We start from the raw sequence: 17672 nt of genomic DNA on the forward strand, positions 1-17672 counted from the left end.
GGTGACCTGACACTTGGGAGGTTTGGTTCTAAATACACGTGAGAATTAACTGAAGGGCCTCACCCACCACTTACCTGCCACCTGCTAGACTGTGTGGGCTTCCTCCTGAACCCAGAGCCGTGGGAAGGAGGCTGGCAGGGAGTCTGCACATCAGACTCCTTAGAAAGCTGGTGTATGTGCTAACAAGTGAGGCACAAGAATACCAGAGAGACTTTCGTCATGAAGAATTCTGTGTTGTTTTAATGATTAAATGTATTTAGAGCTTTAGTTGGTATAAATGGATGCTTTGGAGGTACTTAAATTCTTTTTTTTTTTTTAAACCCTACTTTCAAGGTAACAAGTTAGAGATACTTAAATTCAGTAGTGACAGATTCCCTTTTCCTTACTTCCACTAAAATATTTACAGTCTTTTCACATTTTTTTTGGAAAATAGAAACATGTTTCTGTATATGGAGAGATATAAAGACAGTATTAAAAAAATTGTATCAGTGGAGGGGAAAAAAATGTTAGCTAGAATCCCAGAGCAACTATTTCTATTGTTGCTGTGTATCTTTGTGGTCCTTTCTGTAAAATACACAGGGGATTTTGTAGATGGTTTCCTTTCAACATTATACTTATTTTTCAGTAGAAAATAAAGTAAGCTTTAAGTAGTCCATTTTGAATTTTATACAAACAATAAACTAGTGGATGTAAGTGGATGGTTCTTTTGAAAGAAGTTGGAGGAAACCTCATAAAAAATCATCTCTGTATTACTTGATGTAAATATGCATGTTTCATGGATTCTTTTCTATTTAGAAAAACATCAGTGGTCTATTGAAGTCTACTTGCCTGGATTGTCTGTTACTTTAGACATCTTCCTTTTCCTGCATGGGAGGAATGGTTTTTCTTTATGCAAAAAAATCTGTCTCGATAGAAATCACGTCAAATCTACATTGTCCCCTGCCCACTCCCCATCACACTCACACACACACAGACACCCATGGTAAGTACTAGTAGGGTTGCTGTGCATACAGAAATGTCTCCAAAGGTTAATTTACCCTCTTTGCCTTTTCTATCTTTTCTTTTCTGTTTTGTCTATAAATAATTTGCTTTGCTGATTATACTGTAATAACAGGGTGAAGCAGAAAGAGACTGTGATAACAAGAAAATCAGACTGGAGAAGGACATCAAATCACAGTCGTCTTCATCTTCATCTTCATCCTCCCACAAAGAATCTTCTAAAGCAAAGTGAGTGTAGAGATTAGCAGCCACCTCATCTGTACGCAGATCAACACTTCTTGGGTCTTGACAGAGCAAAGACATTTTTCTTCTGCAGTAGAATCAGTGGATTAATCAAGTCAAGCTCATTTGGACAATGTATTAAGTTTGTTTTTGTTTCTTGCATCTTTGAGGACCTTACAGGAATTAGCAATTCATGTGGCAGCAAATTTGGATTTATCAGAAACATTTTCACTATGGGTAATTTCTTTAGACATCTGAATTTTTTTTTCCGTAAGGGAAAGAAAGGTGCCATTATTTCTACTTTGCAGAATTGGAAACAAAGACACAGAGAAAATGACTTGTCCAAAGTCAAATAATTCTTACTGAGTGTTGGAGCCAGCATTTGGACTCTGGGAGCCTGTGTTCAGTGCTCCTTCTTGTAGAGATGACTAAGAGTCTGTCGGGTAACTCAGTGTCTGTTGCTGGGAAGAGGGGTGGCAGGTGAGAGGTGGGAGTGCCAGGAAGATGTAAATATAACAAGCAACTATTATTTACTCTGATTTACTCAAGAAATTGCTTCAAAAAATGTCTTGGCACAAACAAGTGCATAGTGTCACCGTGTGGGAACCTGCAGAGATGAGGAAGGCTCAGATGTGGAGGGTGCGGCTCCACTCGCCTTCTCGTCAGGGAAAGGCACGGGTTGGGAAGCAGCTGAAGCAAGCGTTTGGAATGATTGGGGAAAGTCAGGACCATTGACAGACTCTGCAAGCTTAGAAATTATACAGCTTCATTTATCACTAATGGGTAGGGCTAGATTTTTGAAAGGCCTCAAAAAGTCCCTGAAGTTTGGCCTGTTTACAACTGGTACAACTTTGTCATACCCTAATCTTTTGTGCCAGCAGCCAGTTTGTAACTAAACAACGAAGCCAAGTGATGTGTGCTTTGCCTCCCCTTAGTTTTACATGATGTTTCACTCCAGGCCCTCCAGGCCCTCCTCAGAGTCCTCAAAGAAGGAAATGCTCCCCCCGCCACCTGTGTCCTCGTCCTCCCAGAAGCCAGCCAAGCCTGCACATAAGAGGTCAAAGCGGGAAGCAGACACCTGTGGCCAGGACCCTCCCAAAAGTGCCAGCAGTACCAAGAGCAACCACAAAGACTCTTCCACTCCCAAGCACAGAAGAGTAGAGGGGAAGGGCTCCAGAAGCTCCTCAGAGCACAAGGTGAGCAGCGGCGGCGGCCATTGTGTAAGGTGGGATGCATTGCTGTACCTTTACGTTCCCAAAGAAGACGAGTTCCTAATGATGGCACTTCACAACTGTCCATTGCTTTTAATAAGGCAATTGTTTGTGTTTAAAATGCTAGTTTTTGGAGGGAAAGTGAAAGGTAGTTAATAATACACAAAGATTTAGGTGTCAGTTTATTATTCTTACAGTGATTTCAGAGGTGAAAAATCAAAATAGATTTTTGTGCTAGTTTTTGATTGGGTGTTTTACAGTAAGAAATAGTTCCCCTGTGTAGTTGTGCTTTGAATATTTGATCTCAGATACTTTCATTCTAGGTTATAATGGGGAAAAAAATTATCCACTTTCTCAAATAAAAGTTCCTCTCTTCCTGTTAATCTGGGTGGAGCGAGGTGGTGTGTTTGGATTGACTAAGAGAAAATGTTATGTGTGGCTTTGTGAGTTCTCTGATCTCTTGGACATTCTTGTCTTTTTGAGTCTCCAGTTCAGTCAGAACCACTGCTTCAGTTGAATCTGTAGCTGAGGAAGTGTCTAACCAGGGTCGATTGTGCATTGTTTGATTTACTCTTTTTTGAAACTACTCTTTTGTGCTATTTAAGAGGGATGGTACTTTTAGGACAGTGGTCTTCAATGTTAGAGTGTAATCTGTATACTGATTTTATTTTTTTGAAGGGTTCTTCCGGAGATACTGCAAATCCTTTTCCAGTGCCTTCTTTGCCAAATGGTAACTCTAAACCAGGGAAGCCTCAAGTGAAGTTTGACAAGTAAGACTTCAGATGCTTGCTTCTTGTTCTTTTTTGTTTGTTTGTTTTCGGTTTTTTTTTTTTTTTTTCAAAGATGGAATCTTGCTCTGTCACTCAGGCTGGAGTGTAGTGGCACGATCTCGGCTCACTGCAACCTCCACCTCCCAGGTTCAAGTGATTCTCCTGCTTTAGCCTCCCAAGTAGTTGGGACTACAGGCATGAGCCATCATGCCTGGCTAACTTTTTTTGTATTTTCAGTAGAGACGGGGTTTCACCGTGTTGGTCAGGCTGGTCTCGAACTCCTGACCTCAAATGATCCGCCTGCCTCGGCCTCCCAAAGTGCTGGGATTACAGGCATGAGCCACTGCACCCAGCCACTTTTTGCTCTTTCCATTTTCTCCTCCCCTCCTTATTTCTACTTCTCCTTCTTTGTTTACCCTCTGCCTCCCCTTGCTGTCCTCCCATCCTTTTTCACTCTTGGTCTTAAGTTATCTTACCCTAGTCTAGTAATCTTGGGCTCATATAACCTGTCCCTGGTTTTTCTTCTTCTTTTTCAGACAACAAGCAGACCTTCACATGAGGGAGGCAAAAAAGTTGAAGCAGAAAGCAGAGTTAATGGTTAGTATTGGCTCTTTATCTCTTTGGTAGAATATTTTCTCATAGTAAAAAAAAATTTTTTGGTAGTCTCCATTCTACCGTATTTCCTATCACTCAGCGTATGTGTGGTGGAGAGGGGGGTGCAGCAGGCGCAGGAGAAAGGAGTGTGTGGGCCCTACCATTGGCCACAACATATGCACGCAGCAAAATCAGGACCTTATTGATTAAGTGGTAGGTGGTTCTTGGTGGTATTTTCTTTGGCTCCACTGATTCAGTCTGATCATGGGCAGATATATAGAGGACCTAGTCACACGTTTTATATCTAAGTCAGTGAAAGTTAATCTACCTGCTGGTGATTTAATGCATAGGTGCCTTTTTATTCCACTGCATCAATTCCTTGGATGTGAAAAATGAGTCCTGCTGTTGAAACTCAGTCAGTGTGTGTTCACTCTAAAACATTTCACAAGGCAGGGAAGCCTGTTCACATTCCAAAATTATCTTAAAGCCTTGAGAGGCTGACCCAAAGGAAGAGTTGAGCTAGGTTATTAGATGAGATTTTAAGATGAAGGTAATGATTATACTGTTGGTAAACATGCTTTAAAGACATGAATTCTCTTTACCTATTGGCTTTTGGACTTTCTGAAAGATGGTGGTTTTGTAGTTCATTGTGTACATAATTATGCTTTTACATCACTACTGCAATAAATATAATGAGATAATGTTTGCCCTTTGTCATATGTAGATATCCAAGACTCTGGGGATTTTGTTTATGTAGTGAGTCCCTAAACCTAAATCCCCACAAATGCAAAAATGCAAAAACCTCCCTGGGAAACCATATGTTGAACTTTGTTACACAGAGGAAGGGTATGAGTTGACTTTTTTGGTCCACATGTGAACCTAACCACACATTTCAGACACCCACAGGGGTCTGAATCAGATTGATTCACCAACAAGATCCTGGCCTGGTGCTCTTCAACTTGCCTCATCTGCAGACTTGTATCTCTTCTGAGACTCTTTCATCAGATACCCTTGCATTAGGCAAAATGTTGATTCTTTACCATGCTGAATTCTGTAAGATAGTCAAATACAGGCCTCTCTAGCCCTGTCCCTAAAACTACCCTGTACCAGGGTGACCTAAGTCAGATGAAGAATCTGAGATTGGCCGGGCGCGGTGGCTCATGCCTATTATCCCAGCACTTTGGGAAGCCGAGGTGGGTGGATCACGAGGTCAGGAGATAAAGACCATCCTGGCTAACACGGTGAAACCCCGTCTCTACTAAAAAATGCAAAAAATTAGCTGGACCCGGTGGCAGGCGCCTGTAGTCCCAGCTACTAGGGAGGCTGAGGCAGGAGAATTACTTGAACCTGGGAGGCGGAGCTTGCAGTGAGCCGAGATAGCGCCACTGCACTCCAGCCTGGGTGACAGAGCAAAAAAAAAAAAAAAAAAAAAAAAAAAAAAATCTGAGATTGTGCCAAGCAGTGGTTTCAGCAGCTTCCAGTTTTCCAAGGTTGTTACTGGAACTGTATGAATCTTTGGAGTTTTGGAAAGAGTAAATATTTCGCACTGTCAGCCAGTTATCTAAAACTTATCTTGACATTGGACACTTTCAGTACTAGATTCCTCGTTATTCAAAGGAGTAATAGTCATACTCTGGGGAACTTTGTTTTTAATCTGTTCATATGCATACATTCTTTCTCCTTACCTAAGGTGACTGTACATCCCAGTGTCCCAGGACAGTCCTAGTTTGTGCCTGTTTCATCCCAGTTTGAGAAATAATTGTATCCTGTTTCACTCTTAAAATATACCAGTGTGGACAATAAGCCCCTGTGGCCACCCACTCCATAATAATCTCCCTTAATTGCATAATGTTTCGAAGGTGTGCCTTTGGTGTTCCAAATAGTTACGTACCCAACAGTAGAAAGGGATGTTTTTCTTCTCTACGCTGTCTTCAACTGATGCGTAGGGAAACTACTTTAACAATGTTTCAGGAGATACATGGAATCGCAGAGATAGGGACATTATTGGCCTTATGATATACTTATCTAAAGGAAATGAATATTGACAAATTGCTATACAATATTGTAGTTTAGTTTATTTCTAGCGTAAAGCCAATATTAACTTTGGAAATCCCATGAAAGAGATGATGCTGAATAAGCATATTTGGAGAATTAAGTTCCCATCAGTGAAGCAAACCAGTCATGCCAAATACTGCTGATTAATTGGGGAATACTCATTTGATTTTTGTTCTTTCACTAATCTGACCCTTAGTTCTCCAGAAAAAGTATTTTTTGATTAAGTTACTTTTTAAAATAAAAACTTTTAGAATAATTGAATATTCTGAAATATACATATATACATATGTACATATATATGTGTATGTGTATAGCAGCCTAGTTTGTTCCGGTACTGGTAAAACATGAGAACAGTATGCACTAAAGTCTTTCTGTTGTCAGCTCACTGAGAGAGGCATTTCCACCCCGTGTAGAGTGCAGCAGCATGCCTAAGTAGCATGACAGCCCATACTCCTCTCATTGCCGACGTGTCTCCAGCTCCTTAGATTCCACTTATGTCTTTACTCTTTTCCTTTCCTTTCCTTTTCCTTTCCTTTCCCTTTCCTTTCCCTTTCCCTTTCCTTTCCTTTCCTTTCCCCTTCCCCTTCCCCTTTCCTTTCCCTTTCTTTTCTTTTCCTTTCTTTCTTTCTTTTCTTTTTTTTTTTGCAATGGAGTCTCGCTCTGTTGCCCAGGCTGGAGTGCAGTGGCGTGATCTCGGCTCACTGTAACCTCTGCCTCCCAGATTCAAGCAATTCTCCTGCCTCAGCCTCCCAAGTAGCTGGGATTACAGGCCTGCCACCATGCCTGGCTAATTTTTATGTAGAGATGGCAGTTTCATCGTGTTGGCCAGACTGGTCTCAAACTCCTGACCTCAAGTGATCCACCTGCCTCGGCCTCCCAAAGTGCTGGGATTACAGGTGTGAGCCACCACGCCGGGCCCTATTTTCATTCTTTCCTTTTGAACATAGGAAATACAAAGCAGAAATTACAAACGCTAATCAGTTGCTCTCGATGTGCGGTACATATGCCATATGTGGAGAGAAAGACAGTTACATCACACTGTCATCAGCTGCACTTGCTATATGCCACTTAGAAGGGTGCTACATGACAAGGTGTGTATTCAGGTGTAGGGTGAACACCAATATCTGGTTTTGTTCATATTTCTACTTTCCCTTTAAGGGACTCTGAAATGTTACCCCTGTTGACCTGGGGGGATGGCTTTGTGCACTAAAGCAGATGTCAAAGGAGATTAATCTATTGGGCTGTAAAATGCATAAAACAATTATTGTTAGCTATTATATCTAACATGCTCATAAACCAAGAGTGTTTTCTGGTTTTTAGTAAACTTCAGCACACACAAAGAAATATGTGTCTGCATTACTCTAGACATGTGGAATAATGTGTTTCTCAAGAAAGTTATAGAATGAGTAATTGCACACTGATAACAAGGAGACTATGTACTTACTGCCTTAGTTTGGATATGTGCTTTCATAATGCTTTGAGAGCATGGTCTTAATACAGGATCGTTTTCTTTTTCCTAATGAATTTCTGCTAAAAGAGTGATTTCAGCAGGTCATAGCTAACAGGCTTTGGTTATCATTTTTAGTTCATTCATCCTCACACTTCTCCCTGGCCATAATTAAACTAAGACAGTGGAGGAAAGTCACACTAAAGAATGTGGGTGAGAAACTAAATCAAGGTTTGTCTTCAGCCTAACAATGACCATGTTCTTCTCCCGCAGACGGACAAGGTTGGAAAGGCTTTCAAGTACCTGGAAGCCGTCTTGTCCTTGATTGAGTGTGGAATTGCCACAGAGTCTGAAAGCCCAGCATCCAAGTCAGCTTACTCTGTCTACTCAGAAACTGTAGATCTCATTAAGTAAGTGCCAAGTCATTGTGCTTTCCTTTTCTTTCCTCACCTTTATTGTCTTAATCCATTTGAACCTTAGTGTAAAGATGGCTCAATAAAGGGGAGCCTTTAAAAAGTTCTTGGTCACTAAAATTGCGTTCTAGATGAAGTGCTAGCACAGAGTAACTGGGTCCAACTACGTCATTTTGCTAAGTGCACCAAGAAGTGCCAGAGCTTTCAGGGAGAGGTTGGTTTTTCCAGTTTAGCTTTCTTATCAGATAAGAAAGCTCTCCTCTCAGTTTAAGCTTCTACTTTGTTTACTTACCTACATTTCAACAGGGGACTCAGTAAGGACACAACTTTACTTGGTTTCAAGAGGTAGACAAGCCACGCAAGAGGCATGTCCCCGCCTGGTTTTCTCAGTGGCCTGGATTGTTGCTCGAAAGCCTTGGGTTTTTCATTTTTTTCCTGGGATGCTCTCATCTTTTCAACATCTTCAGGAAAAGTCAATATAAAATGGAAACAAGCATAATAAGTTGTATTTGTGTCTGCCTTTGTTTAAAACCTGATGTACTTTTATGTTTTCCTGTAGATTCATAATGTCATTAAAATCCTTCTCAGATGCCACAGCGCCAACACAAGAGAAAATATTTGCTGTTTTATGGTGTGTATTTTCCTTTGTCTAAGTAGTACTAAATTTGTTTTTGCATCTGTTGATGTTACAAAAAGATTTTGAAATTTGTTTTCTTAATGTGAAAATTATGAAAAGCAAGTCAGTACTTTGGTCAAAAGGTTAATCCCCCACTGATAGTTCTTACAAAATGGTATCTGCTGCCATTTTTCTGATGGCTTGTTAAATGCTTTGGTCTTGTGATATAAATTATATCCTTGTGTTTTCTACCAGCATTTACTTTTAGGATAGTATGAACAGAGCAGTAAGATTCTTTACATACCAACTCACGCAGGTGAGGAAAATGCAGTGTGTTCGTTAGGCTGTTGAAGGTGAGATGGCTGATTTTCTGTCGTCTGATAGTCATGTGCAGTTTCCCTTCTGTCTTTGTTCATAGCATGCGTTGCCAGTCCATTTTGAACATGGCGATGTTTCGTTGTAAAAAAGACATAGCAATAAAGTATTCTCGTACTCTTAATAAACACTTCGAGAGTTCTTCCAAAGTCGCCCAGGCACCTTCTCCATGCATTGCAAGGTAACTCTAATATAAATAATTTACAAAATTGAGTCATTTCTTTCTTTACTTCTTGCTTTGTGACCATTTGTATGCTTACATATGTGAGTTTGCCTTTTCAAAAATCTTTGGCTTCAACTGTGTGCTGATTGCTCCTAAATTTGAATTATTAGCATATTTTTACCTTTTTGAGAAATAGTTATAAATCAAGGTTGTTGCTGATTGGAAAACATAAAAAGGTAATTGCAAAGAATATAGAATTGAGATTTTTGAGCTTTGAGGGTTTGTTTGTTTTTTGAGACAGTCTTGCTCTGTTGCCCAGGCTGGAATGCAGTGCTGCAATCTTGGCTCACTGCAACCTCCACCTCCTGGGTTCAAACGATTCTCCTGCCTCAGCCTCCCGAGTAGCTGGGATTACATACAGGTCCGTGCTGCCACCATGCCCAGCTAATTTTTGTATTTTTAGTAGAGATGGGGTTTTCACCACATTGACCAGATTGGTCTCGAACTCCTCACCTCAAATGATCTGCCTGCCTTGGGCTCCCAAAGTGCGGGGATGCCACAGGTGTGAGCCACTGCACCTGGCCGAGCTTTGAGGATCTTTAGATAAGCCGAAGAACACAAAACAAGAGGCAGAGCCATCCGAACCGAGCCAGAGTCCTTCTCTCTCTGTGTGTGTGTGACATAGCCTCTTGGCGTTTCAGTAAACAAGAAATTTCCAGAGCCATATGCCCTTCATCTTCTCCAGGATCCACACCAGTAATACTAAAAATGAAAATGATTAGCAAAATTATTTTCCCCACTTTATGAACTAAAATTGTTCATGTATGCTCTAAGTTATTAGAAAAAAAAAAAAAGAATCCTTGTACAAGTGTTTTTAAAATGAAGTTGGAATTGTCTTCCCTGTAGTCCTTGCCTAGTATTTTTTAATTTGGTCATACTCCTTGTGAAGTTCCTAGTTCTGATAAGTTTTGCTATTTTAAGAACATCACTTACACGACTGCCCTATTTCTAGCACAGTCAAAAGAAGAGACTCCCATATGGCCTCTCTTAAAAAAGAAAGTCCTGATTAAGAAGTAACTTCATATTACCTCTGAAGATTTTCATGGCTGCTGCATCTGAGATATTATTCTAAGCTAATAGATTGTCAGTCACATTCTTTTAGATAACTCCTTCAATCATTTGCCCATCCAGTGTATACTGAGCACCTTCTTCATACCAAGCCTTGTGTTAGGTACTGAGGATACAGCAGAAAAGAACCACTGCCCTCATGGAGCTTTCACTCTACTCCTTGCAAATGTACATTCTGCTAGGTCCGTGCAGCCCAAAGGGCAGGTGTAACATCATGAGGCTACTGCCGCTGAGCCATCTTTCCATTTTATATTCATTAACTCTTTTTTATTTAATCCACATTGAGTCACATATTAACTTGCAGGTCCAGATATTCAGCCGAAAGTGGAGTAAAGAGGAAATTGAGTCTTCTGATGCATGATACTTATATTAGTTCATTCATTGACTCAGCAAGTATTTATCAGGAGCCTGCTTTTAGCATCCATTGTGCTAAGTGCTACTCATGCAAAAATTAGTAAGACATAATTTCTGCTGTGACCCAGGAAAAGGAATAAACAGTAGATAAATGCAAGAAAAGAGAGATGTTCAAGTGGTGGCAGAAGGGAAGCTGTGATGTATCCAGGGTATCCACAGTGTCTAAAAGAATGCATGGTACAGAGCAGGTGCTCAGTTAGTGTTTACTGAGTGGATGAAAGGATGAAATACAGGTAGGCACACACACATGTGCATACATTGCATACGTAAGAGTATTGTCTTACTAGGAGATTCCAGGCAGAGGAAGTAGACTATGCGAATGGCATGGGAAAGCATATTTGGAATACAGATTAGCCCAGCATGGGGTCTCATTGACCTTGTAGGAGTGACTTTAGCAGTGGTTATCGTTTTGGCAGGTGTGTAGTGAAACTTTGTGTCTTGGACTGTAGTCCTAGACATGTAAATATGTGATCTGGGGGCTACTGGTGACTGACTGACCAGTTTTCTCTTCTCTTCCGCCTCCCAGAAGCACAGGCACACCATCCCCTCTTTCCCCAATGCCTTCTCCTGCCAGCTCCGTAGGGTCCCAGTCAAGTGCTGGCAGTGTGGGGAGCAGTGGGGTGGCTGCCACCATCAGCACCCCAGTCACTATCCAGAATATGACATCTTCCTATGTCACTATCACGTCCCATGTTCTTACCGCCTTTGACCTTTGGGAACAGGCCGAGGCCCTCACAAGGAAGAATAAAGGTAAATAAATGGCTTTGTGGTGGTAATTACTGGGGGGTGTGGCTTGGGAGGAAATAACATTGGTTTATATTTTAAGTTCAGTTTCTTGGAGAAAAGGAAATGTGTAGCTGTTTAATTATATTTTCTCCATTCAGCCTCAAAACCTAGTTACAATTATTCCTTGAGCACTGTGGCATGGAGCTGAATTTCTGTGGCTAGATCTTAGCAAAACCAAAATAGAAGTGGTTTTAGCGCCTTGCCCCTTCTGAAATTCTGTTGTCATTATTTCAGCCTGAGCTGAAATGCTAGCTGAAAGGCAAGGCAAATGAGGAAGAGGAGTCACTGGCTGTTCCTAGGCTCAGCACATTGGAGATACAAAGTAGCATAACCCAAATACTGAGATTATTGTTTGTTTTTAGTATATGATAAGAAAGATAGTAGCTATAGTATGAGAGATGCAGTGTAGTAAACATTATTGAGACTTGTTTGGGGAAGAAGACCCTTGGAGAAATGCAAGGTTTAGGAGAGTTGGAGCCAGCTGGCTGTAACCACTTACTTTCCATATAGCCTCTTAGGGCCTTATCCATCTTATGAAACTGATAATACGTTTAACTCTTTTTTTCCCCCCTATTAATGCATCTTTTGAGGCAAAGATATAAATTTGGTGTTTTCCAAGTGCCAGCCACTGTGCTAAGCATTATGGATTCAGCTCTAAAGCAAACCAGGTTTATAGTCTAATAGAGAATTAGCAAGCAGTGACAGTAGATTGTGATCTTTTTTATGTGATAAAGTGCAGAATATTGTGGGGACGTACCTTCTGGAACCTTGAATTTTAATTTTTGTGTGTGCTTGTGTATTTACTTGTTTTTTTGTTTTGTTTTTGCAGAATTCTTTGCTCGGCTCAGCACAAATGTGTGCACCTTGGCCCTCAACAGCAGTTTGGTGGACCTGGTGCACTATACACGACAGGGTTTTCAGCAGCTACTAGAATTAACCAAAACACCTTAATGGAGCCCCAGGTTGATTCAATGCCTTGGGAACTATTTTTGCACATTGGAAGCCTCAAAAATAGTCCAGACGTTTGTTTCATCAGGACACCAAACTCTAAAAAGAAGCAGCACGAGATGGCCAGGACATCTGTCCACTTAAACTCTCCACAACGGTGTGATCATTGGTTGGACACTATGGTTATGCAGAAGCAGAGATGAGGAGGCTGGCCCCAGAGATGATCTTGCCCTTCCTAACTAAAGGACAGAAGTGCAATGTAGCTTAAATGGGTGTATGAATGGTCTAGAAACATTTCTATTTTTTTTTTTTTTAACCAGCAGGATACAAGTTGCAAATGAAATGAGGAGAAGCAGTTTCAACTCTGAAAGTGAATTTACATCATCTCAGTAGCCACACTAGTCCATTCCCAGAAGGAAATTTTTTTTTTAACAATGACTTTTGGTGAAGGGTTTTGTGGATGATTTTTTTTTTTCTTTTGAGTTTTGGGAGAAATATTTGTTTAGTAACTTCTAATGGCCATCTGTAAACCGTAAGTAATGAAGGACTCCACTGTGCCCCGCTTTCTGCCAATGAACAGTGGCTTGATAATACCAAGTATTGTTGTAATTTATAAAATTGAAGGCAACCCCTGCTCCTGCCGCCCCCCCACCCCCCATTGCCCAGAGTGCTGCACATTCACTCCAGCTCTGACTTCTCTGTTTCTGTGCTGAACGTCAGCCCGCGTCGGAGCGGCAAGGAGGAGCCACAGCGCATGGGGTGCCGCCTCGAGGTCTGCACGGGAGGACTTGGCGCTGCCATTTCCCACCCCTGCTTCAGCAAAAGGGACTCTCTAACAGGGCAGTCACTGTTGACTCTATTCTGAATTTCCTGCCTTGGGGAAGAAGGGAACCAACGTTTATACCTGACCAGATGGCTAAAGTGCTTTTAAAGTTTTGTTTGAGTAGAGCTGGAATTTGAGGTGCTGATCTGTGGTCTACAGTTATGTGGTAACTCATGTTGTCCAACCAACTCAGAGTTTTGTCAGTGAACAAGAAAAATGAAATCTGCTTCTCAGGCTATATTTTTCTGCTACAAATTATTTTATATTTATAGCAAAACTAGACTTTCAGAGTCCTTGATTGTCTAGGGGAAGTTAACTCCCTGAGAGGATGTAGAGATTTGGGGTGTTTAATTAGACTTTTGAAAAACTCGTCACCACATGCCTTCACTCCAGAGTGTTCTCAGCTGGATTTGATTTGGTTGAGGAGAAACTGTGGCCCTCCGTAAGTTATTGCCATAGTGTATACATTAAACCAAGTCCATTTCGAATGACCTAAAATGAAATAACACAATCAGAAATCCCATGTGCCCATAAGCACAGATTTTTCTTTTTCATTGAAACTTTAAAGGTTATTGGAAACATTACTTTGAGTGCAGTGTTTTTAAAAGCCAATTCTTTTTTATCCCTTTTAGAAGTAGAATTTGCACACTTACTACAATTGAGGAGTGTCATCTCTGTAACTAGTTTTCTCCACCTTTGCCCTATTCTGCCCCGCTACGTGTTTCCTACCAAGCGTGTTTTACATTTTCCTGTTAGTGGAGGAGGGAGAAACATCTTTATTTGTAATGAAGACATCTAAGATCCCTTTGATGAATGCAGGAACTCTCTTGGTGGTTTGTAAATATACAAAGGGATATGTCGAGGGATGGGAACGATGCTTATCTCTCACAGTATGAGTGGTCTGTGTGAGGCTGTTCCTTCAGTTTCTTCTCCAGACTGTTGTTTGGTTATCACTAAGTCAGAGGTCTGGTCCCTCATGTGAAAGCCAGAGAATGACAGTTGTAGTCATATCTGAGCATAAGACACTGATGTGTGATTCCTGATGACTGGTTCATTTATTCATGTTCTAACGCAAAGCCCCGGTCCTTTTTAAACTACTAGTTTTAAAAACCTGTGTTAAATGAACAGTAATTGCCTGGTAGGTTTTGCGCGTTTGTAGCATTGTGTGTCCATCTCATATATAAGGGATAAGGCACCAGAATCGGGCTTTATTTTGATATTGAAGATGTTATTTAACATCTTTCTTTTTTCCTTACTCCCTTAGCCATCCCCTCCCCTTTTGCCCCATCATTCCCTAGAACAAGCCACCTGTCAATTGTGAAGGGTCATGTTCTTTATGGCAGGTCCTGTCTATGCAGATGGTGCCAGAGCATGTGCGTGTTCTGTTGGCAAGCCACGGTGCTCCCTTGACTGAAGACATTTCCAAGTAGATTTCTCAGCCAGCTCTAAAACAGATTGCATTTTCAGTGGCCTTACTCTGTGGGTTTTTTTTTTCCCCCTTCTGAACTTGATATAAAGATTTTATTTGTCCCTTGAAAAAGTAACACATGTGCATAGATCAATTTGTACTACTTTGGTCATTGGATATTTCTGATCCTTATTGCATTGTACGTAAAAGAGAATAACTAATGGTAACCTTTTTAATAGAGTATGTGCAAGGCAGTGGCTGAGGAATCCTTAATGTTCATAGGGTGTTTTTGCTGTTACAGTTGTATATAGAAGTCTAAAGGATTTTTAAAATCATTTGCACTTTTTCACTGCATGCTTACAATTCCCAAAGGCAAAATCTGTACTGAGGTAGATCATTTTGAAAGGACTAGATTATAAAATTAAGCCTTTGAATATGCAAAGTTCTTATAACAGTAATAGTACACACTTCACAGTAAGACAAATGCAAAGCATCTTAAGGAGTGAAAATAGAGTGTAAATCTTGCCTTTGGCACTACAAGGGGTGTGTGTGTGTGTGTGTGTGTGTCTGTGTCTGTGTCTTTAGTAGGAGATGGAAGAACACTGTTTTATTTTCAAAAGTGTTGAATGTTTCTGTCCTTTCTGTGAATTATTGAATTTAAGATCCCTGCTAAATAATGCAAAAACACTTTACTAAAATTTATCAGATTATACTGGGTTCGGATTGTGAAAACATTGGCCACCTAGTAGCAGTGGTGAGGAGTGGGAGGGCCCAGCAAGCATTTATCAGAAATAGAATCACAATAGGAGGAGAATTTGACTGTCTGATATTATGATTTGATCACAATACTGAATAGGAAAAGCATTAATATTTTGTAACAAAAGGACCTTTATATTATAGATCTGTTTTGACCAAAACGTGTAGCTATTTCCCTTGGGCAAATTGGACCACACTTATCTCCCTTGTCCTGTATTCTTTAATTTCAGGTCTCGGGATGTTTAAAAAGCTAAAATCCCCTACCCCTTTCTGGCTGAAAACTTGCCTTATTTGGTATCTTACACATTAATGTTACTAGCGTCGGGAGCTTACTGATTTATTATGATTCATCCTCAGTAATTTTTAGAAGGAAAAAGAAAACCATTGTGTCCTCCACAATTAACAAAACTGTTATCTCTGATATACAAAAGGATATAAATACATACACTTATACAGAGAATAAGAGGCTGATTGATTGAATTGTGCCTTTGAACCTAGTTTTGAAATACTGCTGTGTGTGTTTTGCCATGGCTTCAGGGATGCTACTTGACTCTTGCACCTTTTACTCCTCTGCTTTAGGAAGTTTGAGTTGTATTTGTGCATCTTAAGGTAGATTAAGGCTTGAGGCTGGGCTTTTTTCTTTTAATTTTTTGTACTTAAACCTGCTTGCTTCCTACCACAGATTCTTTATTTTCCCAAACACTACAAAAAAACTTTTAAAACTTTGCCATTTCATCTATTTACACTCTTTGCCACTGATTAGCAGTATTTAAATCTTGCAAGAATATTTTGTGCTTCCTTTAGAAACACAAGAGTATAGAGTTTTCCCCCTGGAAAGTGAGAGTTGGGCATTGCAGCCATGGAGGGATGCTGGGATCGATTATGGCAGTACCTTTTTCCCTCCTGGTCTTGAGCCAGTTGCCTCTTGTTTTGGGTCCCACTTAGGATTAATGGATGTAAGGTATTTTCCTGTGCCTTTATCTTGTGTCATTCTATTAGAAGGAGGTGTAATGGCAGAATAGCACAGTGTTGGGGGTTTTCCTTCAAACACTGCAAGTGATATTGCCACCATGTTAACCTCAAATATGCAATCCAGTTGTGTTGGTTTCTCGGTGACTTAGAGTGTTCATCTCTTCCTGAATTGTGAGCACTGACCGTGTTCTTTAGTTCTTATTTATGGTGAGTTGACAAATACCAGCTACTGCTTTTCTTTAGGTGGCTATAAGTTTCTTATTGTCAGGGGGAAATGACACTATATTCTATTCCACTGAGCGTCAGAGATCAGCAGGCAGTGTATTGGGTAGAGAAGTGCCTATACTTCTCTATCTAAGAGGACAGGAGGGAAACCCTACAGCTCCTTGTGAGCCTATATATTCGTATATTGGCCTGGAGAGGACAAGGGAATAAGACCACTCATAGTGAGGCTGGCCAAGCTGTGCTGGTTGGAACAGGCAGTGGCTGACCTAAGGAAGACAGCTTGCTTTGCTTAAAAGTAGATTTTTAAGCAATGCTTAACACAGGCAGTATTAACTTCACCTTTTGTTCAGGCCACCAACATGTATTGTTAAAATTACTGCACATCCCCCCCCAGATATCAAGTATACACTGTTCATGTTAGGGTGTGTGTGTGTATGTGTGTATGTATATGTGTATGTACGCATGCATGTGTCCCAAATCTTGTTTTAATTTTTTTTTCTGAATGTGATCGTGTTTTGGATAATACCTGAGCAGGGTTGCCTTTTTTTTATTTATTACCATTATATATTATATTATATTATATATTTTTTGCTTTCTTATAACTTTGGAGGAAAGTTAAATCTTGGTATTATTAAAATTGTTTTAAAAAGGAGTAAATTTTCCAGTTGATAAATGAAAAATCACTGGTCTATCTTTAAAATAATGAGTTTTTCTTTAATTACTGTGGAATAATGTGCCAGCTCTCATCAACACAATGATTTTGTACATAGGGTAGGGAAGCAGTGATGCTCTCATTGGGAAGATGTGCAACACAAAGTACACATGTATTTTACCTACTTCAGCAATGGAACTGCAACTTGGGGCTTTGTGAATAAAATTTAGCTGCCTTGTATAGTCGTTTGAAAGAGAATATGTGATCTGTGAGATAATTAATAGTTTTTTTTAGAAGAAAAGTCTGCAAAAGATCTTCCCAAAGACAGTGTGCCACAGATCTTTTGTTCTCTGTAATGAGGATTAATTGCTGTTTAAACAAAAACATAATTGTTCATCTTTAAAGTCTTTCCTTTTCATAAGAGGATCAAGCTGTAAAAAAAACAAAAAAATTAATAAAAATTTCGAGAAATCATTGGGGTTGAATCCATGCTTTCCCTTTACCTGAATCCAGTAATTCTTAATACCGTTACGTGAAATTGCCATTTATAGCCAAGGAGTTTCACGTGAACAGTGTGCCCTTATTCATAATATTTACTGCTGGAATGGAGAAAGAACTGTGCTCAGAAGGCAGCTTATCCTTCTGTTCAGGTGTTCTCGCTAAGATCATAATCGGACACAAATTGGCCTAACATC

General features: G+C 40.3%; 1 protein-coding gene across 3 annotated transcripts in view; it reads left to right on the forward strand.

Annotated features, from left to right (window-relative positions):
- AFF1 (AF4/FMR2 family, member 1) overlaps positions 1 to 17451 on the forward strand; it is a 212722-nt gene extending 195271 nt beyond the window's left edge. For all 3 annotated transcript variants that reach the window (XM_011951799.1, XM_011951801.1, XM_011951800.1), the window contains 9 exons: positions 1115 to 1227; positions 2180 to 2417; positions 3111 to 3202; positions 3739 to 3799; positions 7572 to 7708; positions 8271 to 8342; positions 8746 to 8883; positions 10934 to 11157; positions 12023 to 17451. In XM_011951799.1, coding sequence (XP_011807189.1) covers positions 1115 to 1227; positions 2180 to 2417; positions 3111 to 3202; positions 3739 to 3799; positions 7572 to 7708; positions 8271 to 8342; positions 8746 to 8883; positions 10934 to 11157; positions 12023 to 12144 — 1197 coding nt within the window. In that variant the 3' untranslated portion in view covers positions 12145 to 17451. The remainder of the gene's footprint in view (positions 1 to 1114; positions 1228 to 2179; positions 2418 to 3110; positions 3203 to 3738; positions 3800 to 7571; positions 7709 to 8270; positions 8343 to 8745; positions 8884 to 10933; positions 11158 to 12022) is intronic.
- Positions 17452 to 17672: the final 221 nt, after the last annotated feature.

This window comes from Colobus angolensis, unplaced genomic scaffold (assembly GCF_000951035.1).
Source record: "Colobus angolensis palliatus isolate OR3802 unplaced genomic scaffold, Cang.pa_1.0 Scaffold328, whole genome shotgun sequence".
Classification (NCBI taxonomy): domain Eukaryota; kingdom Metazoa; phylum Chordata; class Mammalia; order Primates; family Cercopithecidae; genus Colobus; species Colobus angolensis.